The 20,949-nt window shown below is 42.9% G+C and overlaps 1 protein-coding gene and 1 long non-coding RNA gene across 4 annotated transcripts in view; one reads left to right on the top strand and one right to left on the bottom strand.

Moving 5' to 3' along the window:
• Positions 1–11,024: 11,024 nt before the first annotated feature.
• LOC110017195 (uncharacterized) lies at positions 11,025–18,519 on the bottom strand. Its single transcript, XR_002292505.2, has 2 exons — positions 18,380–18,519; positions 11,025–17,604 (listed from the first exon to the last, which is right to left on the bottom strand). It is a non-coding gene; the product is annotated as an uncharacterized LOC110017195 (long non-coding RNA).
• Positions 18,520–18,858: 339 nt separating this feature from the next.
• Positions 18,859–20,949, top strand: part of grid1b (glutamate receptor, ionotropic, delta 1b) — a 493,010-nt gene continuing 490,919 nt past the window's right edge. Inside the window, exon 1 of one of the 3 annotated variants that reach the window (XM_023949512.2) lies at positions 18,859–19,150. In XM_023949512.2, coding sequence (XP_023805280.1) covers positions 19,063–19,150 — 88 coding nt within the window. In that variant the 5' untranslated portion in view covers positions 18,859–19,062. Of the gene's footprint in view, positions 19,151–20,092; positions 20,233–20,949 lie in introns of those variants that run through there. The other 2 variants (XM_023949511.2, XM_023949513.2) reach the window with 2 other exon arrangements.

The raw sequence follows: 20,949 nt of genomic DNA, 5'->3' as shown, positions 1-20,949 counted from the left end.
AGACATGAGGTGAAACGCTCCGGAGTTTGCGCTCCGTCTGTGATCGCGCAACACTCACATTCTGCGATTTTGACATCTGAAAACTGTGGAAAACGCGTCGAGTTGACTGAAAATGTATCTTTAACACGGATCAGTGGAAAATAATATTTACTTAATGTACGTGAGGCCGAGCCTTACTTGCCTCATCTGACCTCACGTCACTGCTGTACAGGTTATATAATCTACTCAATGTACATTCAAGCTTTGTCACAATTTTACTAACGATCTACACCATTTCCAGGTACGCTGGGTTGCTTTACTCCAGGGGTCGGGAACCTATGGCTCGCGAGCCATATATGGCTCTTTTGATGGTCACATGTGGCTCGCAGACAAATCTTTAATTATACTTTTTTTTTTTCATTAGACCAGTCCTTCTCGGGCGCGATGCGATGCCAGAGGCGCGCAGTAGTAGCGTTGCTTAGAGAGAGAAATCTGCGCCAGCACTTTCAGTTTACTATTATCTATTATTTCACAGAGTTTGTGCCAGCTGAAAACCTGTGAATTGCCGTGGCTAAAACTGCGCTCCCGTCTCTGAGAAAGAGCGCGCAGATGCGGAGACGGGATGTGTGAGGGAGAAAGCAGAGGGTGGGGCTGAGGTGTTGTGGGGACCGGCAGCAGGTGAATCGCGCAGGGATTATAAAAACGTAAAACCTGCTGCCCGTCACTCACTGCGGCGTGTGAGTGTGAGTTTGGCTCCACGTCTGCATGTGAGCAGTCTTTGTCACATCTAAAGAACATTCAGACCTACGATCACGTTTAAAGTCTCAACGCCTGCATGAAGCAGAAACTCACCACGGATCAACCAGACTAGACCATCAGCAGAACTACCACGAATCATTTATTAGCAACAGCATAACGATGTTATTAAAAAGAATCCACAGACTTATTGTACTTTAAAAATGTTGAAATTACATCAAATGCACACATTCACTTGTATATTTAGTTTTAAACATATTGTCGCGGACAGAGTTTAACTTGGCTGTTGGGTCGCCTGAGTTCTGGAACGCACCAAGCAGAGATCTGATTGGCCCTCAGTTCTGTCGCTCAGCCTGTTGTTAGGTAATTTGGACCAATGGGGTTCAGCTATGGGCCGAATAAGGGAAATGGGAGGACTGCAGCGGGGGCAGGGGAATATAAAGTTGGGAGAAGCGCTCTCATCTCGCTGGAGAGATTCAGAAGTTGCTGAATTAATTGTACGGCGTTTGTTGTGGTCTGCAGTAACCAGAATAAAGAACCTTAAAAAAGGTTAAGTCTCCGTGCCTCAGTGTGGGAAAGAGACACTACATTATTGTATGGCTCTTTCAAAATTACATTTAAAAATATGTGGAGTTTATGGCTCTCTTGGCAAAAAAGGTTCCCGACCCCTGCTTTACTCTATGAGTCTTTCATCAATTAAGTCCTCACTCTGAAGCAATAATTTAGGTGCCAACCTTTCTTCCCAGCCAATCATAATCAACTGGGCGGCTATGGAAAAGTGGTAGAAATTCTAGAAATGTCAATGTCTGTGGAGAGAGGCTATGGATGAAGCCATTTTGGGAACTTGTGGTTGATGATTTCACAGAGGAGCAGTGGATCCAACCATTCCACATGACACGCTCAATTTTTGATGATCTGCGTAATGCTGTGGGGCCTCTTGTGGCGCCCGCTGTGCAGTGACCAAGGCAGCCAGTTCCTACTATAAGCCCATTGCCATCTGGTTGTTGGTCATGTGACTCATGTAACTAACTTTAAAAAAAAATTGAAAACTTTCAAAAAAGACCTTCAGGTGATCCTGAAGATCGCATTTCTTCCATTTTTAGCTTGTTACTCACACATGAGGCTTTAGCTAAAAAACCTCTTGCGTAAAGAGAAGATACTAGTCCTACCTAGAAACCAAACCAAACCGGAATGTGGAGGAACCTTTTGTCCACTAACTCCACTTTTGTTGAATCATATTCCTGTTTCAGTTCAGGAGGCAGACACCATCTCGGTCTGTTAAATGGCTGAACTTGAAGTCCTCCTGTTTTACAAAGCGTATGTTGAGGATTCCTTTAGATCGGTGGTCTCCAACCTTTTTCAGGTTATGGATCGGTTTAATGTCAGACAATATTGGTCCGAATGGGGTCAAAGTTGGTGTTTAATATTTTTTAGCTTACGGTTTCTGCAAAACCTTTTTTTCACGTTAAAATGCTACTACAAGAAATTTAGTTTAAAAAAAATCTGAAAACATTATTCGTTTTCTTTTTTTTTGAGTATTTGGTGAAGGAAAATTGTTAATTGTTGTAGAAGTTGTTTCTGATTTGTAAAAATGTTAAATAAATTCAAAATTACTATTTTTTTCTTTTTCCGCAGAATGCCATTATAACATTGAGAACTTGACCCAGTCTCAGATCAAGGCAAAAGATTTTTCCTATTTGGTGTTTACATAAATCATTGTGCATTGTGTATTTTTAACACATATATAAAGTACATAGACATACACACTAAGTACATATAAAAACACAATTCCGATTAGAATTGTATTATCTGAGTATTTCTTCATTCAAATAGATGTGAATCAGGAGCAGACAAAAAAATGCTGTTGAAAAAAGCTTGTAGTTGTGATGAAGCAGCACAAAGTGGCGCCACAAGCTCCCTGCTCTGCTCCATTCTGATCATCCACCGTCAGACCAACAGATCCATGAACGTCTTTGTTTTCTCGTCTGAGCTGGAATCCGGATCAGAACTGGACGGATGGATGGATCAGTTACTGCTCACCATTGTTGCTGCACTGTTAATGTTAGGTTGGGGGTGTGAGGGGCTGGAAGCTAGAGGGAGAGAGTAAACAAAGGGATGATGAGAGATGAAAGCAAGCTTACTCCAGTCCCGCCCACAACTCAGAGGTGAATTTCTGATGAACTCCTGCTGCTCTGCAGAAACTATGTCCTAGAAACGACACAGGCTTTTAGATTTGGTCTAAAAATGGTTTAATTATGGGAACCCTTTGAAAATAGATCTAAAGATGATCGGAGTGGGATCATCTTAATCCTGAAGACTGTTGTTAATGTTTCAATACATTCAAACCTTTCAAACTGCTTAACTCTTGAAAGTGTTGTGATTTAAATTCACAAACTATTTTGTTCCAAATTATTATATTTGGCTGGTGTTGTCACATCTTGAGCTAATTTAGCATTTTATTTAGGCATTTCGTTTTGGCTTTATTTGTTCCTCTGTTTGCAGCACCTTCCTTTCCGTTGATTTATCATTTTTATCCATGCTTATCAAAAGCCTCATGCTTTATTTAGCCGATGTGGATCTGTCTGTCAGTTTTTAACTGTTTTAGCGAGAACATTCTGAGTGTTTATCTTCTTTCACCTGCCCTCCTCCTCCAGACTGTCTCTGCAGTCTCCATGACCTCCAGGACTCTCACTTTCCCTAGCACAGTGTCCATGGATCTTGAGGCTTCGCTGCTAATGGTTTAGCTGGATCACGATGAAGCAGTTTTCCTTTAGTTGCACTATCCGCTCTCTTTTCCCAAATCGGTCTCTTCACAGCTCTCCGTGATCCACGCTGAACAGCAACGAGGAAGCCAGGTGTTGCCGTGTAAAACATGCCATTACCGCCTGTTTTTGTGGAGAGCCACTGAGGCAGAAAATAGGTAGAATATAGACAGAGAGAAGGGAACCAAACACAGCAATGTGAGTTCAATGGGAACAAAGCAACAATGATCTGGGCATTGATGTGTAGAAAGAGGGGCTGGAGGGGGTAAAGGGGCAGAAACAGACCCCATGTCATGTAAATACAGCAGATGGTGAAAGCTATGATCTGAATCCCAGCTATCACCAGATCTTATTGACACAAATGGTTTCCACACCATAACCACTTTGACTGAACTGGAAGCTTTTTCAGTATTTGAGTCAGTTTTTCAGATTGTTTATTAGCTTTTATATTTTATACTATTAGACTATCTTAATTAATTTCCTCTTCCTTGAATAAAACTGGTATTTGACACTTTTAGGAAACATTCTCTCAGATTGACTCAGCCTCTTTTTGGTTTCAGGTGTTCATCATCACTTGGGTTACTTTTTTGCCACATCAACCTTTTTTTTAAAGGTTTTAGCAGTTAATACACAGTTTATGATATGATACATGTGTAAGTGTGTAGAAAACACACACACACAAAATACGCCCCTCTCACCCTCCACGGGTGGTTTCTCCTCCAAGCTGGGGTCCTCTACCAGAGGTCTGGGAGCTTGAGGGTCCTGCAGTATCTTAGCTGTTCCTGTTCTTTTCTGGACTGAGAGGTCTGAGGTCTTTCCAGGTATCTGTTGTAGCCCCTCCTCCAGCTTGGGGTTACTGCCCCCAGTGCTCCAATTACCACAGGCACCACTGTCACCTTCACTTTCCAGGCTTTCTCCAGTTCTTCTCTGAGTCCCTGGTATTTCTCCAGTTTCTCATGTTCCTTCTTCCTGATGTTCCCATCGCTTGGCACTGCCACATCCACCACAAGGGGTGTGGTAGATCTACACCTTGGGTCTTGTCTGGTGTGGTAGATCTACACCTTGGGTCTTGTCTGGTGTGGTAGATCTACACCTTGGGTCTTGTCTGGTGTGGTAGATCTGAGCCTCTTTTGCTCTGGTGCTCAGGGCTTGTTCCTGGGCTGCCAGGATGAGCGCTTCAGTACTGTCCTGTAGGCCAGCCCTTTCTAGCCATTGGTAGGACTTCTTGATATCAGCCACTTCAGTTATGGTCCGGTAGTTAATTTAATATTAATTATATATATCTCACATCTTGTCCATTGCCTCCAGAGAGGCAAGGTTGTCCACACAGGAGGGGTCTCACTCCCAGAAGGAACAATAGCAGACATTGAGGACAGTTACAAATACCTTGGAATTCCGCAGACAAATGGCAACCTGGAGCAGGCAACAAGGAAAGCTGCAACAGCTAAATACCTCCAACGAGTAAGGCAAGTCCTGAGAAGCCGGCTCAATGGCAAAAATAAGATCCGGGCAATAAACAGCTACGCACTGCCAGTTATCAGATACCCTGCAGGAATAATAAGATGGCCAAAGGAAGAGATACAGACCACAGATGTTAAAACACGAAAGCTCCTCACAATGCATGGAGGGTTCCATCCCAAATCCAGCACCCTGAGACTGTATGCTAGCCGCAAGGAAGGAGGCTGAGGACTAGTGAGCGTAGAAGCCACTATCCAGGATGAAACATCCAAGATGCATGAGTACATCAAGCTCAAGGCCCCAACTGACAGTGTGCTCAGTGAATGTCTCAGGCAATGGAGAGCAGAGGATACAGTGCTGGAGGACAGATCCTCATGGGAGGACAAACCCCTGCATGGGATGTACCACCGGACCATAACTGAAGTGGCTGATATCAAGAAGTCCTACCAATGGCTAGAAAGGGCTGGCCTACAGGACAGCACTGAAGAACTCATCCTGGCAGCCCAGGAACAAGCCCTGAGCACCAGAGCAATAGAGACTCAGATCTACCACACCAGACAAGACCCAAGGTATAGATCTACCACACCAGACAAGACCCAAGGTGTAGGCTGTGGAAAGAGGCGCCTGAAACAATCCAGCACATAACTGCAGGATGTAAGATGCTGGCAGGGAAAGCATACATGGAGCGCCACAATCAAGTGGCTGGAATAATATACAGGAACATGTGTGCAGAATATGGACTGGAAACCCCAAGGTCAAAATGGGAAACACCTCCGAAGGTGGTAGAGAATGAGAGGGCAAAGATCCTATGGGACTTCCAGATCCAGTCTGATAGGATGGTAATGGCGAACCAACCAGACATTGTAGTGGTGGATAAAGAACAGAGGAAAGCCGTTGTGGTGGATGTGGCAGTGCCAAGCGATGGGAACATCAGGAAGAAGGAACATGAGAAACTGGAGAAATACCAGGGACTCAGAGAAGAACTGGAGAAAGCCTGGAAAGTGAAGGTGACAGTGGTGCCTGTGGTAATTGGAGCACTGGGGGCAGTAACCCCCAAGCTGGAGGAGTGGCTACAACAGATACCTGGAAAGACCTCAGACCTCTCAGTCCAGAAAAGCGCAGTGCTAGGTACAGCTAAGATACTGCAGGACCCTCCAGCTCCCAGGCCTCTGGTTGAGGACCCGAACTTAGAGGAGAAACCACCCGCAGAGGGTGAGAGGGGCATTTTATATATATATATATATATAAATATAAATATATATATTTTATATACATATATATATATATATATATATATATATATATATATATATATATATATATATATATATATACATATATATATATATATATATATGTATATATATACATATATATATACATACATACATACATATATATATATATATATATATATATATATATATATATATATATATATATATATATATATATATATATATGTATATAGGAGTTCATCAGAAATTCACCTCTGAGTTGTGGGCGGGACTGGAGTAAGCTTGCTTTCATCTCTCATCATCCCTTTGTTTACTCTCTCCCTCTAGCTTCCAGCCCCTCACACCCCTAACCTAACATTAACAGTGCAGCAACAATGGTGAGCAGTAACTGATCCATCCATCCGTCCAGTTCTGATCCGGATTCCAGCTCAGACGAGAAAACAAAGACGTTCATGGATCTGTTGGTCTGACGGTGGATGATCAGAATGGAGCAGAGCAGGGAGCTTGTAGCCTGCTGACTGTAGGAGCTGCATCATAGCTACACGGTTTTCTAATGTCCTTTTTACGTTTTCTCCTGAGTCACAACAATTTCAACAAAGAACTACTCTGAAATGCAATTTTGAAATTATTTTCCTTTAAACTTTCATTAGCAGGGATATTTAAAGAAATATCTTCTGTCTGAAGATACTATACTAAAAATAATTTATTTAACCTCATCATCCAATCAGTGACGTCCCATAGTACCTACCTTTTCTGGTTTCTCATTTTGTCTCTTTTTCTGGAAACGATAGTTTTTTTATATGATTTCTTCTCATTTTTTTTCTTTTTGGAGAGAGTTGGGTTGTGTTTCTTTATTTTGTTGTGATTTCTAAAAATCAAATGTATCAAATGTTAAATTATTTCATGATATTTCTATGATTTGAACATCTCTACACTTCTGAACTGATTCATGCATTAAAAAGGATTCAAATCTCAGTTTTCAGCTCAACGCGGCCTCTTATAAGACAACCCTTCTTTCATCTGATCAATGAGAAGCATGTCTGCAGTTTGTTATGTGCTCTGCTCATGTTTGCTCCAGTAAACCTGATAATACATTACATTGAGCGGCTGTCTGCTCTTTATCGACTTTGGCCTTCTGAAGACTGACTGTCACCCAGGGCTTCCAGCTCCACTGAACTCCAAAACAGACTCTTTCAGAAACTGCTTTTCCGACATGATGCTAGCTTGATTTGGATTTAGCTCATGTATGACTTAGTATGGCTTCCATTAATATTTCATGTCTGTTTATGCTGTTTGTGTCTGCTGATGATTAATGGCCAGTACAACAGCCTGAGAGGACAAAGGTCTTGAACAGAACTCAGTGGTGTCAGCTATAATGTCTGACATCAGATGTATGCCAAACGTTCTTCAGGGCAGCTCAACCAGAACAAATCCTTCATAAGGTCTTTCAGACAGGGTCAGCCTGTTTGGAATCAAACATAAACTCATATTTCAAACAGGCTGTTTGTCAGATTGGTGCAGATGAAGAAGGCTGCTGAGCATCATTGAACAAGATAAACAAGGTTTAGCATTTTCATTTAACCCTTGTTCTATCCTATGACCCCCCCTTCCATTGAGGTGTTCTCCCTACCATGACAAAGGTGGATAAAGGTGGAAAGATTTCATGTAATCCATGGACACCAGTGAAGATCATTGAAGAAAAAAGGTTCAGAGCACTGTCTAGTGGGTCTAGATCAGTGTTTTTCAACCTTTTTTGAGCCACGGCACACTTTAACCTTGACAAAAATCCCGCGGCACACCAGCATCCAAAAAAATAGATAATTTAAAAAAAAAAAAAAAAGCTCAGTCTGTGTTGATCTACAGCCGCTCTGCAATCTCACATGCATTTTTGTGATAATTGTTGCAGAAAACGCTGGAAGCTGCAGCTGTTTTTTCTTAAAGATGTATTAAAAATTCAGTCAAAAGATTCAAAAACTGTTTGATGTATGTTCGTTGTTTTAAGACGTTAAGAGGAGAGACTCATTGTGCGCTAAGACAGTCACTTTACTGCATCATGGGAGATGTAGTGCCCGTAATCCGCCGACCGCAGAAAGACCAGCGTCTTTGAGCTTCATGGTTTTGTTCACTTGTTCCAGTCTGATACCAGATTCTGTGGAAAGCTACACCGCTAAAGACGAGCTTTAGCTGGTATTTCTGTTAGAACAGAGAGACTTTTTTGCGCTAAATCGAAACAAGGAAGTGAAGACTTTAACCACTTCTGATTGGTCAGACTGATGACATGTGATTAAGCCTTCAAGAATGATTGGTGGAGACAGTTAAAGGGGCGGGACTTTTCCTTACACAGTTATAGCTGCAGCTAAATCACGGTATGCCGTTATTCTAATCAAAATATCTTTAATAGAATCATATAAACACAAAGAAAAAATAATTTTATGATATTTCGTATTCTTAACTCCTTAGTGTTTTATCAGGGCCTGTTTGGATGAACACAGAGCTGATATCCTGGAGATGGTAATTGCTTTTAGATCAGTTAATGAGGGCAATTTCCCACGGCACACTTGACCATCTCCCACGGCACACCGGGGCACACTGGTCGAAAAACACTGGTCTAGATGACCCAACTCCCAACGTTAAAGTGCCTAGGATAGAACAAGGGTTACAGGCAAAAAGAAAAAAAGGTTCAAAGTTAATCCTCAATGGACCGACCATAGACTCATACAAATCTGAGCTAGGCCAAGTTCACCAGAAAATCTACCCACAATACAAAAACGCATTAACAGCACGTTCTTGGAAGCCTGTTTAGCATAAGCTCTATACACTGGATGAGCAGTTGGAGGAGGCTTGGTGGGAAATGCAGAAGTGGTGGAAATCTGGTGAATCTCCCTCCAGGCTTTTTTCTTTCTCAGCTCGATTCCAGTCTATGACTTGGTGTCATAGAATTCCGGCCAGGCACAAACCGCCATCATGAATTTCTCCTCCATGATTGACTTTTCTAACGATTGGCACTTCCATGAATTAAAGGACGCCATAAATACGTCACTACCAAAATTTCCAGTCCCTGGTTGGTCAAAGTTCAACTTGGTTTAACTTTCAATGGCTGTTGTACCAGGAGCCCAAAGACGGTTGTATTAACTTGTGTAGCGACACACAAACACAAGAGTTGTGAACAGAAAAGGCTAAAAATGCCTTTAGTTTGTTCATTAACACAGACTTTTCATTGAAAATGTTGGCTTGAATGTGCTTTCCTGAGGGCGGTGTGAACGTAGCCTGACAGTCTGAACCGTACGACCCAAGCTAATGCACACAGACACCCTTACTGCAGTGCGATGGAACACTGCATGAGCTGTTGTTAAACTGGAAAGTCTTACAAAAGCAGAGCCTGAAGTGATGTTTGTGGTCAGTTTCATGAAATATTTTATAAATACAGCAGTTTAAGATAGACATGCAAACAAGCGTCCAACAAGAATGAGTGGATTTTTGGTTGGTTAATAACTGTTCTTTACTTTGGTGGCATGATTGTTTAGTCATTATTGGAGTATCACAAATCTTTACAAGTCAAGCTGCATTTCTCTTTACTGAGAAGCCATCTATCTATTTTTCAAACCCTGAAAGTTCCCTTTCAGGGTCACAGGGATGCTGGAGCCTATCCTAGCTAATGTTGGTGAGTTACACTCTTATGGTTCACCAGTCGATTCCACGGCCACACAATTACACAGAAGGGACCATTTAGATTCCCCAGTTAAGCTATAAAGAAGATTTTTAGATGGTGAGAGGAAACCCACACGTCCATGCGGAGAACACGCACACTCCACACCGAAAAGGCCCTGCTGGGATTCGAACCAGGACCCTCTTGCTGTTAGATGAGAGTGCCAAAGCTTAAAAATTCAAAATGTTCTGTTTTTTTCCTGTGGCTTAGTAGATCCAGCAGGACATTCTGTGTCCCTATCTGACTGCAGCAGCGTTCCTGATGGGATTAATGGGATTCAGCTCTGCGTTGGAGCTCTGGAGGTGAGCTGGGCGCATGTTTGTGTGGCGGCTCTTATCCGCCTCCCCTGGTGGAGCAAGTCGTCAGGCTGGACTGGAAACACGGCTGAGCAGGATTCTTTCCACTGATTCTCATTCAGTCCATTAAACAGAGGATTTCCTTTTTAAGGATCTGTGCTAAACTGCAATCCTGTCCTGACCTGTAGGATCACGATGAAGACAAAATTATGAAATAAACAGAAAAATCGATTGAAAATAGTCATTTGGACAGAAGCACATTTAGGTGCTTGTTTTCCACATGAGCATCACATGACAAACACAATCCTCACACTAACAGTCGGGCTGAGGTTGGGAAGAGCGCGCACTTATCGCTTGAACAGCACCAACACGCTCCTTGCACAGTCCATTGGATTTGAAGGAAGGTCAAAAAGAAAACCCCTACGACACGCCTGTGTCACATGTCTTGCACCCTGAATTACCCTTGCATGTTGTCTGAATGTCCACTACAACCTGTCACTCACAGCATGCCAGAGAAAAAAGAAGTGCATCGACGTTTTCTCTCTATGGGCTCACCGAGCGGTCTCCACATCTTCTGTGCCCCCCCTCTAAAGGATGAAGCAGGCACCTTGTCAGCAGTTTGACCCCCACCTTGTTGTTATAGGTTGTTCTGCAGGAAAAGGTAAGATGACAGATCTTTCTAAATGTTTAAACACAGAGTTGCCAAACTGAGATGATTTAAAGCTGATGTCTGCATATGTAGGATATGTTTGGAAAAATTCCAAAAATGTCACTTTGCACTTCCAGACACGGGAGGTTATTTGCAGGTGAGACATCACTCATCTTGTAATTCCATTTATACCTTAATTTAATACAAAAATTCACAGAAATATATTTGTGAGTCCATGAAAAAAAAGTTCAAACACAAAGTGAAAATAAAAAAAATGAGAATTAAACAAAACAGTGCTAGAATAGTAGTGTAGAAAATAAAATCTAGTATGTTCCCACCCCCTTTTAACAGCCCCCTCTGTTGTACATAAATCCAGTTTACAGTTTTCAAAACCTTCAATTTATCTTTTATAACACCTGTTCAACACAGACATTTGCTCATTTGTTCTTAGAGATCATTTCTACCTTTGAAAAGGTCCATCAGTGACATCTTTCAGCTTTTTTTAAACACATGTAAACTTTTGTTTTGTTTTAAACCTTCATCCAACTTGTTCCCTAAATCCACACCACAAACGGATGAGCACATTTTCTTTTTTGTAGTATGAATGCACTGCTTTTTGATGCTCAGCTCTTTTTTTTAACTCATAACTTCCATCTCTGTCCTTGAACATGTGTAGTATTTTTTACTGGAATTAAGTTATTTCTGGCTTTAAACATGATGAGTGCTGTTTTAACTTTCACAGGTCCCATAATTTCAATAAACCCGACTATAAAATTTGTGTGTTTGTATGTGTCCCATAATCCACTCCACGAACTATTCCAACAGTTTTTTTTTGTAAGATATACAAACACTGTAGATTTGTTATATAAGTATTTCTCCAAGCTTCTACACTGTACTGTAAGTATGGTAGTATTATGGATGAATATACTAGTACATGTGCTTTGTGAGTGTATTACGTGTTTTTCTCAACACTGCTATACTTGTAGCAAGTTCAGCTCTGACCTGCTTTATTTGTGGCTTCCAGTTTATTTTTTATTTTTCCATAATGACTCAGAGGAACTCGATTTCAGTTACGCTTTCCAGAACATGATTATGAACGGCAACTTTTATTTCTAAATCTGCAGGAATGTGGCGATTTCCAAAAATCATGAATTTAGTTTTGTTAACATTGAGCGAGAGTTTATTTTTGTTAAACCATTTTTGTAGTTTTCCTAACTCTGTATTTACTACTTTTACATTTTCCCTGAGGTTCTCCCCTGTACAGAATATACTTGTGTCATTGGCATATAAAAATAATTTGAGTGTATTTGATACCAAGTGGATGTCATTAATGCAAAGGATGAACAGTATGGGACCTAACATTGACCCTTGTGGAACTCCACAGCTTAAATCTAGCAGGGAGGATTTACAGTCATCCAGTTGGACAAACTGTTGCTGGTTTTAATTGTAACGGTTTAACCATTTTAATGCCAGTCCTTGTATTCCATATCTGTCCAGTTTGTTTACTAAAATGTTATTGTCAAAAGCCTTTTTCAGATCCATGAACACTCCTACTGTGAACTCTTTATTTTTCTGTCTCATTAATCATTTCTTCAGTTAGTTGCGTAATCGCCATGGATGTTGATCTGTTTTTTCTGAAAGCATAATGATCGTCGGATATTAGTTTATGTTTCTCAACAATGTGCTCCAGCCTTGTGAGAAATACTTTTTCAAGTATTCTTGAGAATTGTCAGAGTAAAGACACTGGTCTGTAATTTCTTCGTTGGTGTTTGTTACTTTGGTTTTGTTATTTTAATTTTCTTTGGAAATGTTCCTGTTTGAAAGGACAAATTTCAAGTTTAGGTCAACAATGGAATCAATGACCTTTTTTATCTCCATATGTTTTTTTTCTTTTAATTCTTTGACGATTTCTAGAATTTCTTTTGCTTCCACGGGTTTCAAACAGAGTTTGGATTTCTCTATGTTGTTAATTTTTTAGTGATCAACCAGGGGAACTGACTCTAAATGTGTAGTTGCCATGGAAACAGAAGATGAACATCTACTCCAAGACATTAAAGACAAACTCTGCTTCAAAACACATGCGGGTTGACTCAGGGTGTAATTTTTGCACTTCTGCTGTCATATATCATGTTAATTTATACATTTTCATGTCATAGTTATGCAGATGACATTCAACGTATGGCCCCTCCCACTCTGCTGCTGTTTAAAAACAGCTAAACTCCAAATCCATTCAGTTCAAAGGTGAAGAAGAGAGGCCGTTTTCATGGGAAGACAGAATCAGGGTAAACATGTGGGTGTCATAATAGACTCAGTGTGGAGTTTCAGCGCTTACATTTATTGGAGTTTTCATCTCTTGCAGGCTTAACTGCTGGTAACATTGTTCTGTCTGCTCATAAGAGAGCTGCAGCTCATTCAAAAGGCTGCTGCTGAGGCCGTCATCAGTCCAAATCTCAACTTCTTAACAAGCTTTTTTGCCAACAGGAGAGAGTTCACGTCTGCCTCATGCAACAAAAACAATCAACATTTTATTAATTGTTGATTCTCCGTAAAACAAATGGATTTTTTTGCTAGTTAACTTGAAAACGTAGTCAACAGTGATGCTAATTTTATTTTGTGTGCAAAAATCAATGAAATAGGAGAATCCTGATCAGTGATCAGGCTGCACAGGAAATTTGATGAAAAGTCTTCAAGTGATCCAAAACGCTGAAGCAAGTGTTCTAATGCAAAGGGGTTCAAAAAGGTGATCTTGTCTGTCTGTCCTCCCACGTGAGTTCAGGTGAGACGGGTTAACGAGCTGAGTCAGCCATCCTGGAGGAGCTTGGAGTAGAGCTGCTGCTTCTCCTCGTGGAGGAGTCAACAATCAGGTTCCTCTGTTTTTGTCCATGAAGGTTCGTCTCTATGTTTGTGTCTTTCTCGTCCACTCCGACACACATTTATTTATTTTTTTGCCCGCAAGCCATCAGAATTGGTTGTGTGACACTTTTTTCCCTCTTGAACTCAAGAGTCCTGTTATGAGTGAGCAGAACCTCTAAATGTTTGCCCTGATGTGCAAATCACATCAACAATTCACTCAGCGCAAAAACATATTAAAGATCACAACAAAAAAAAAGAAAAGGCAAAACAAACAAAAAAACACATTACATTTCAGAAATGAAAGCAAAATTCCTGAAATCAATACATAAAAAAAAACACTTTGGAAACAAAACTAATTTCCAAAAATCAATTTCCAATCAGAATGAAATATTTAAAAAAACTGGAAAAGGTATTTATTATGGGACATCCAACACTCACACCACTTTTGCAGTGGCTGTATTCAAAAGCCTAAAGGGCCTATATCATGCTAAATCAACATTTTGTGCTTTTAAGTGTATTATATTGTTCCTTCCTCATGAAAAACAACCCAAAGTGTTTTGATCCACTCACCCATCTCTGATTATTCCTCTAAAAACCTGCTCTCTGAGCACCAGCCCCTCCCAGTCCACGAAAACGAGTGAGTTCTCACATTGTGATGTCACAAAGTGAGGACAGCCCCTTCCAGGAAGAGTCTGTGCTGCCAGCTCCACCCCCAGGCTAAGACACGCCCACTTTCTTTGTGGAGCTAGCGGTGATCAGCTTAAAGGCTTTCCTTTGATTTGCACAATTTGAACATCCATTTTTGCAAAGGTTCGAATGTTTGTTTTCGTGGGAGAAAGGCAGACACGCTGCCGAGGATGATGTCATAAAATGGGCGGCACCCACAGCGATTGAGTCGTCTTACTTCTGGGTTAGAAAAGAACTCTGGAAAATAACTCATATTTAATAAAAAATGTGTTCTTTTGTGCCAAAGGTTATCTGTTGTCATGGATATAGTCTACTATGATAAAGAATAGCAAAGTTTAAGCCCTTTAAAGAAATATTGGGAAACAACTTCCAGCTGAAAAGGTGAGCAAACATCATCCAATCAGTGACATCCCATAATACCTACGTTTTCAGATTTCTTATTGTCATTTTTTAACACTTCTTTTTCATTTCTGAAAACCACTTTTGTTTTCCAAAAGTTTCCTTCGAAATGTTATTTTGTTTCATTTTTTTTAATTGTTTTTTTATTGATTCCTAGACTGTAATGTCATCAAACACATCGTGTTGTGTTCAGGTGACAGCCATCTTTATTTTTACACAGATCCCCTGAGAGCAGAACCTCTTCAAAGCGGATAAAAGAATGAGAAACAGGCTTCTAATTCCTTTAGTTAAAAATAGATGATTAGAATGTGATATTTTGGACAGAAAGAGCCCTTGAGGAGTATTTATAGTTCCAGACTGTCCAACTCGCCTGTGAATGGCGTCCTGCCTTATCTACTTTCTTTGTTTCAACCTCTAATCTTTTTAGGAAAACTGCCACAGTGATTTGTTTTTTGTTAAATCCAAATTCAATTTGTCACCTATTTTTTAAGGAAAGTCGTTGGCACAGTCATGAATGCAGACGGTCCACCCGCCGTCAGTCAGGCGGGTATGACGCCATTCCAAAATTGAGTGACAGCTGGGCAGCGCAGGCGGTGGCAGTCGGGTCGCCGGCCGGCAGCAGCTCTGACTGGACGATGTGTAAATGTCGAGCACATCAAATGCCAACGGCCGCCTGGTGGACCGGGACAATGTTACCTGCACGCTTGCACTGCTTGTTCATTCTCACTGTACAAGAAAAAATAAAACTACAAACTACCTACAAAGACAAAGTTACAAACTCAAACCGCTCAGCCTTATTTCTGGTGCAAATATCACGAGTCGTGCACACTAGAGTCACGATACCTCGCAAAAAAAAGGAAAACACGGGTAAAGGAAAGCCACACGTGTGGGGTGGGGGGGTCCTCACTGTGCTTGTGTGCGTGTTCACACACATGAAACAATGGAGTGGATAGAGTCCACGGTGGCCTGGATCGGACGGTGGGAGCGGGGCCACGGGACGCCGGCTGGAGGATGGCGGGCTGAAATCGGCCAATCATCAGATGAATTGGGGGACCTTGGAGACCCTCCTATGAGTCTATTATCGCGCTGAAGCCATCCTGCCACACGCCTGTCACTGAACTGCCACAGCCCAACCTTTAAACGTGTCGGCGTGGCCGCTGTAAAAAAAATCATCCAGTCACCACTTCATTTGAACTTCTGCTGAAAACCTCGGCTGCCGCTGCATGGCGTGTAAAAATGCCTCCTGATAACAAACGCTGCAGCGTGGCCAGCTGCCAAATCTGCTGAAACACGAGTATTTAAGAGGTTTTTTTAGCTGTGTGTCTTCAGATGTATTTCTTTCGAGACGTTTAGTTTTCTTTTCTCTGTGGCTGTTTGTTGTGTTTTTGTGCAGCTGCAGTGTGAGCTGTAAGAATGTGCGGTGATGGTGCTCGACAGACGGGTACGCTGGAGGAGGATGCAATTAGACCACTGTTGAACAAACACAGAAGAATTCCTTTTCAGGCTGCTTTGTCTGCAGACAGAATATTATGGTATGTGTGTGCTGTGATCAGCTGCTAGTATGAAGGACTACTTGCAATAAAAGTTCTATTTAGAGAGAAGTAAAGCCTTCGTTTCTGCTGCTTCATCTCAAAATGACTATTTTCTGCAAAAGTGTTGCATAGTTTGAGTTCGGTGGATCTCCAAACACCTAAGAGCAGCACAAAATCGGAGACGGTGCCAACAAGAGATGCTCTCATATGGAGCCCCAAATTAAAAAAAGAAATACGACCTTGTGGTCATCCTGAAAAACAGCAATGTTAAATAAAAAGCATTTATGGGATGAAGATTTCTTGGTTGACTGTGTGATTGCACATTTAATCTTTTCAATTATGAACAATTTGGGACTCCATACTGTCAGCTCTGAGGATGAAGCTTTCTGTTCAGCTCTGAACCTGCTGACTCTTGTGCTACGTTCACACCAAGCATGTGACATGCATTCTTGAACGCATGTATGGTCCATGGTGTTCACACTGGAGACGCAGGGAGGCACTTCTTTTTCACTAGCTACTGTTTACCAGCGCATGCCTGCCAGCTACAGTTGGAAGAGACTTGGTGCAAATCTGGTGAATCCTGCAGGCTTTTTCTTCCACAGCTTGATTCTGATAAATGAAAGAGAAACCTGACATTTATGCAATTAACTTCATTACAACACTACCTTATAGCATATAACTACTGCAAAGTAGTAAATCCAAAAGGTACTGTGAAGGAGTAAAGAAGCCCAAAGCTGCTTTTCTCAGCTTTAGAGTCCAAACGGTTGAACAGTTAGAGTAGTTCAAAGAGCCACTAGAGCCAACGCTTCAGTATTAAATGGAACAGCAACCTTCTGCAAAAAAATTCAAATGATATTGGTCACATGACCTACATAGAGCGACATGTACTGTATGACTGTAGGAACAGTCGTGACAGCAAGCGACCTCACCAGGCCGGTCAGTAAATATTGGGACACGAGTCTGTTTACAGACTTATGGAGACGAGTAAAGAAGACCAGTAAAACTCTAACAGACTCAAGCCCTGAGTAAAAGCAGAAGAATAAGGTGATCTGTGAAGTTGTGCTGAATGATGTGTATGCAGATATTAATATCTATTTGATCTAATTCTCTTATTTTATTGTGGTAGAGAAGGACATTAAATGTGATGTCTTTGTATTAACAGCACTGACAGTAAAGGCCTATTCATGTCATTTATTACAAGCAGCTGATGAAATCCGCGTGTTGAGTCCTGTAGTAACAGCTGCTGCCAGCAGGGGGAGTGATACTCCACCTGTGAGGAGCTGCATTCACTGTGATGAGAAGAAGCAAAGGAGACGAAAGTCGCTTTAACTCAAAATACAAAAACAACGAGAGAGATGATATTAATGTGGTGATAACAAGGAAAACCTAAAGGGATTTTAAAAAACAATAAAAGACAAAATATACAACTTTTTGAGGAATCATCCAGGTTTATTTTCTGATTGTGCAAACTTACTGCTGTAATGAAACAGCAAAGATGCTAATGGAATACGTTTAAAGATCCTGCAAAACATGTTAAGATTTTAAAGATCAAATACTTAAAATATAACTGTTACCGACGTTACATTTTCCTCATAATTTCACCTCATTGAAGCTTTGCTTTGATGCAAACAGTGGACGACTCAAAGCATCTGCAGGTCTGATATCATCAACATTTAACCTGCAAACTAAGTCACGTGATTCAAAAAACAACAGGAAACTCCTTTTCTCAGTGGACATAAAACCTGTAGAAAGGGCGTGAACGTGAACGCAGCATGTTATACTGGAGCCAAAAAGCGCGCGGCTCTTCCACTGATGCCCAGATCCACGCGCGTGCGTCCCCGGAGCTGGACTAGACTCAACCAAACAATTAAAAGACATTTCGAAGTAAACACAGAAATATCCTTTAATTGTAAGATCAGGTGTAGCAAATGTTCTCACGCGCCGCTTCCGCGTGCACAACAGACAGAGTAACAGAAACACATGTTAGTGACGTCACATACACACTCAGCAAAAACACAAGCCCTGATTTGATGTCAGACACCTGTGACCCCACACTGTACTCACCTGTTCACCCCTCCCCCTCCCTTTGAAGGACTGTGCCGAACACGTGTTGGATCCTCCTTTTGAAAGCGCGCGTTGGACAGAGCCGTCTCCGTGCGCGTGCATCCCTCCTCAAGCCGCCCGCTGCCAAGCGCTGCTTCACGCGCGTGCACGTTGAACAGAATTGAGCCCCCCTCTATGCTCTCCACACTCACGCACAGTTCTGCAAAGCTCCGCGCGCCTGCTGGTCCTCTGTGGAGCTCGCGGCTGTGCTCGGATATGAATGCGCGCGCGCGTGAGAAAGTTGCCCCTCAGCCAGGCGGCGTGTGCTCCGGAGCTCCAGCCCCATCAATCCTCCAACTCGCACCTCGTCTATCCCGCGCCGGTCTTTCCTCCGGTTCCGCGTGCGGCTCCGTATACAGGCTCTGCAGTCACGTGGGTCGGAGGAGAGAGGGAGGTAGTGAGGGAGGGGGTGAGCACATCCCTCCTCCTCTCTGCAGTCCTCAGTGTGTCTCAGACTCGGAGCTTCTCCGGATCTGTTGAACAACCCCCCGCGGTCTGTCCCGGGTTCGGCTGCCTCCAAACCCGAACCTAGTGGTTCCGTGTTCCGCCCAGGATTTACTTCCTCGCTCTCCGTTGCGCACCGCAGATCGTGCACTCACTCAGCCGCCCGCGCGGAGGACCGTTGATGCGCGTGCTCGGCTCTGATGGAGATGGAGGTGCTGATCCTGATCTTTCTGTCCCTCCGGATCTTCCAGCCCGACGCAGCGCGCGCGGACTCCATCATCCACATCGGTGAGACGGGGTGGGGGTGGGGGCACCTGAGGGGGGTGAGATCCGAGCAGAACGGGCAGTTCATGTGTGGGAGCGCGTGCTCGGACTGTCAAACATCTTGTTGCTCAAATGAAAGTGTGACAGGAGGACGGCACGCACGCGCACAGCAGCTGATGGAGCTGCCTGCTAAGTGCTGCGGATCCATTCATCAGTCCATGAGTGGAAGCCTCCATCTCTGAACACTGTCTCATTTTCTCTATGAAAACCTACCGGGTGGGAGGTGGTGCTATCATGGGGGGGGGGGGGGGGGTTGCATCGGAAGTTTCCTCATTTGTAAGCCTGAACTTTCGATCAGACGTGAGGGAAATGTTGATGCTGTCCAGCAGAGGAGGAGATGACTGAGGGGACAAACGCCGACTGTTTGGGCTGGAACATGATGCGTGGGGGTGGGGGCGGGGGGTGAAGGAGACTGCACTGCTGCCAACAGCTGCATGCATGCATCCCTGCTGTGACCTGAAGGATGAATCCGTTTTTGAGGAGAACATGTTGGTGACACAGAACTTTGCAGACACTTGTTGCTGCAGGATTTCTGGCAGTGGGGGGTGGGGAGGGGTGGGGGGGGATGATGTCAAGAGAAACTACAGTTTCTGCAGGTCTGAGTCTGTCAGACGTGGAAAGCGTTGAAGATGCTGCTAGCAGAACCAGACAGAACCTGAGTCCAGTGTGGCTTCAGCTGGTGAACATCAGCTTCTTCATGTCAGGAACTGATCGTTTAAAAGACGCAGCAGACTGAGCACGGTGGGAACTTATTACCTTAATTGATTCAAACATTCAATTAAACAGGACAAAACAATAAAAAGAGATGACAACAGCAGCAGATAACCTGACAAAAGTGCACCTGAAACCAAGCATTTAATGCACGGGGGATAATTGACTTAATTAAAGGCAGCTGTAGATGATTAGGTGAGACTGTGAAGCCTGAAAACAGGACATGAAACTAGAAAACAGAACTACAACGGACAGGAAAGGTACAATTCTCTGATTCCACGACCTTGAGTGCTCAAAGACTCGGAGCAGAAGCTCGGTGAGGACAGACGGCAGCGGTGAGACGACATGCACTCTTCTGCTTTGACGGCAGACCGGCAGATGTCTGTTTTAGAGAACGTCAGACTCTGACTGCTCTGCAGAACTGTTCTGATGACTGTCACATGCTCACAAAGTGAGATCCTCTGCAGGTGAACCAAATGTCTGATGGGGAAGTGTGCAGAAAAAAACGAATGAACCCGTAGAGGGATTTGTTGTGGCCTGGTTGTTGCCTTCTTATGGCTTCATTGTTGCTTGCTGCAGCCTGTTATGGCTCCATTGCAGCCATGTGCTCAGCTGTGGTGGCACTGATGGAGCTGTGTGGCAGCGTTGCAGCTTTGTTGCGGCTTGCTGCATGGCTGCAGTTGTCTTACTGCTGTGATGTGAAACTACAGCAGGCCTTACAGTTGACAAAACCTTTGACCTCTGCTCCATCTTGGTGCAGCCTTACTATTGATCAGTAACAACTTGTCCAAATCTCCGGTCGTCCTTTTGATTGGTAAAAGAGCTGAGGTTGTAAAAAGAGGGAGCTGGACGCCTTCTGACCCACTTTCGTCAGAGGAGCTTGGTCTGCTAAAGTTGCTCTTATTGTATCACAGCAGCAGCTGCTTTCTCTAATGAGCAGAGCTCCCATTCTTTGGTTGAATGTGCACAAAATCAGCGAAACATCTGCTGCTTTTGATTTGTGCCTGGATGAAAGCAGCAGAATGACGGGGAACACAAGCAGCCTGAGGCCC

The sequence above is a fragment of the Oryzias latipes genome, chromosome 19, assembly GCF_053564925.1.
Source record: "Oryzias latipes strain Hd-rR chromosome 19, Olatipes_Hd-rR_3.1".
Lineage (NCBI taxonomy): Eukaryota > Metazoa > Chordata > Actinopteri > Beloniformes > Adrianichthyidae > Oryzias > Oryzias latipes.
The sequence above is the reverse complement of the archived record's forward strand: the minus strand, read 5'-3'. Positions and strand labels throughout refer to the sequence as shown.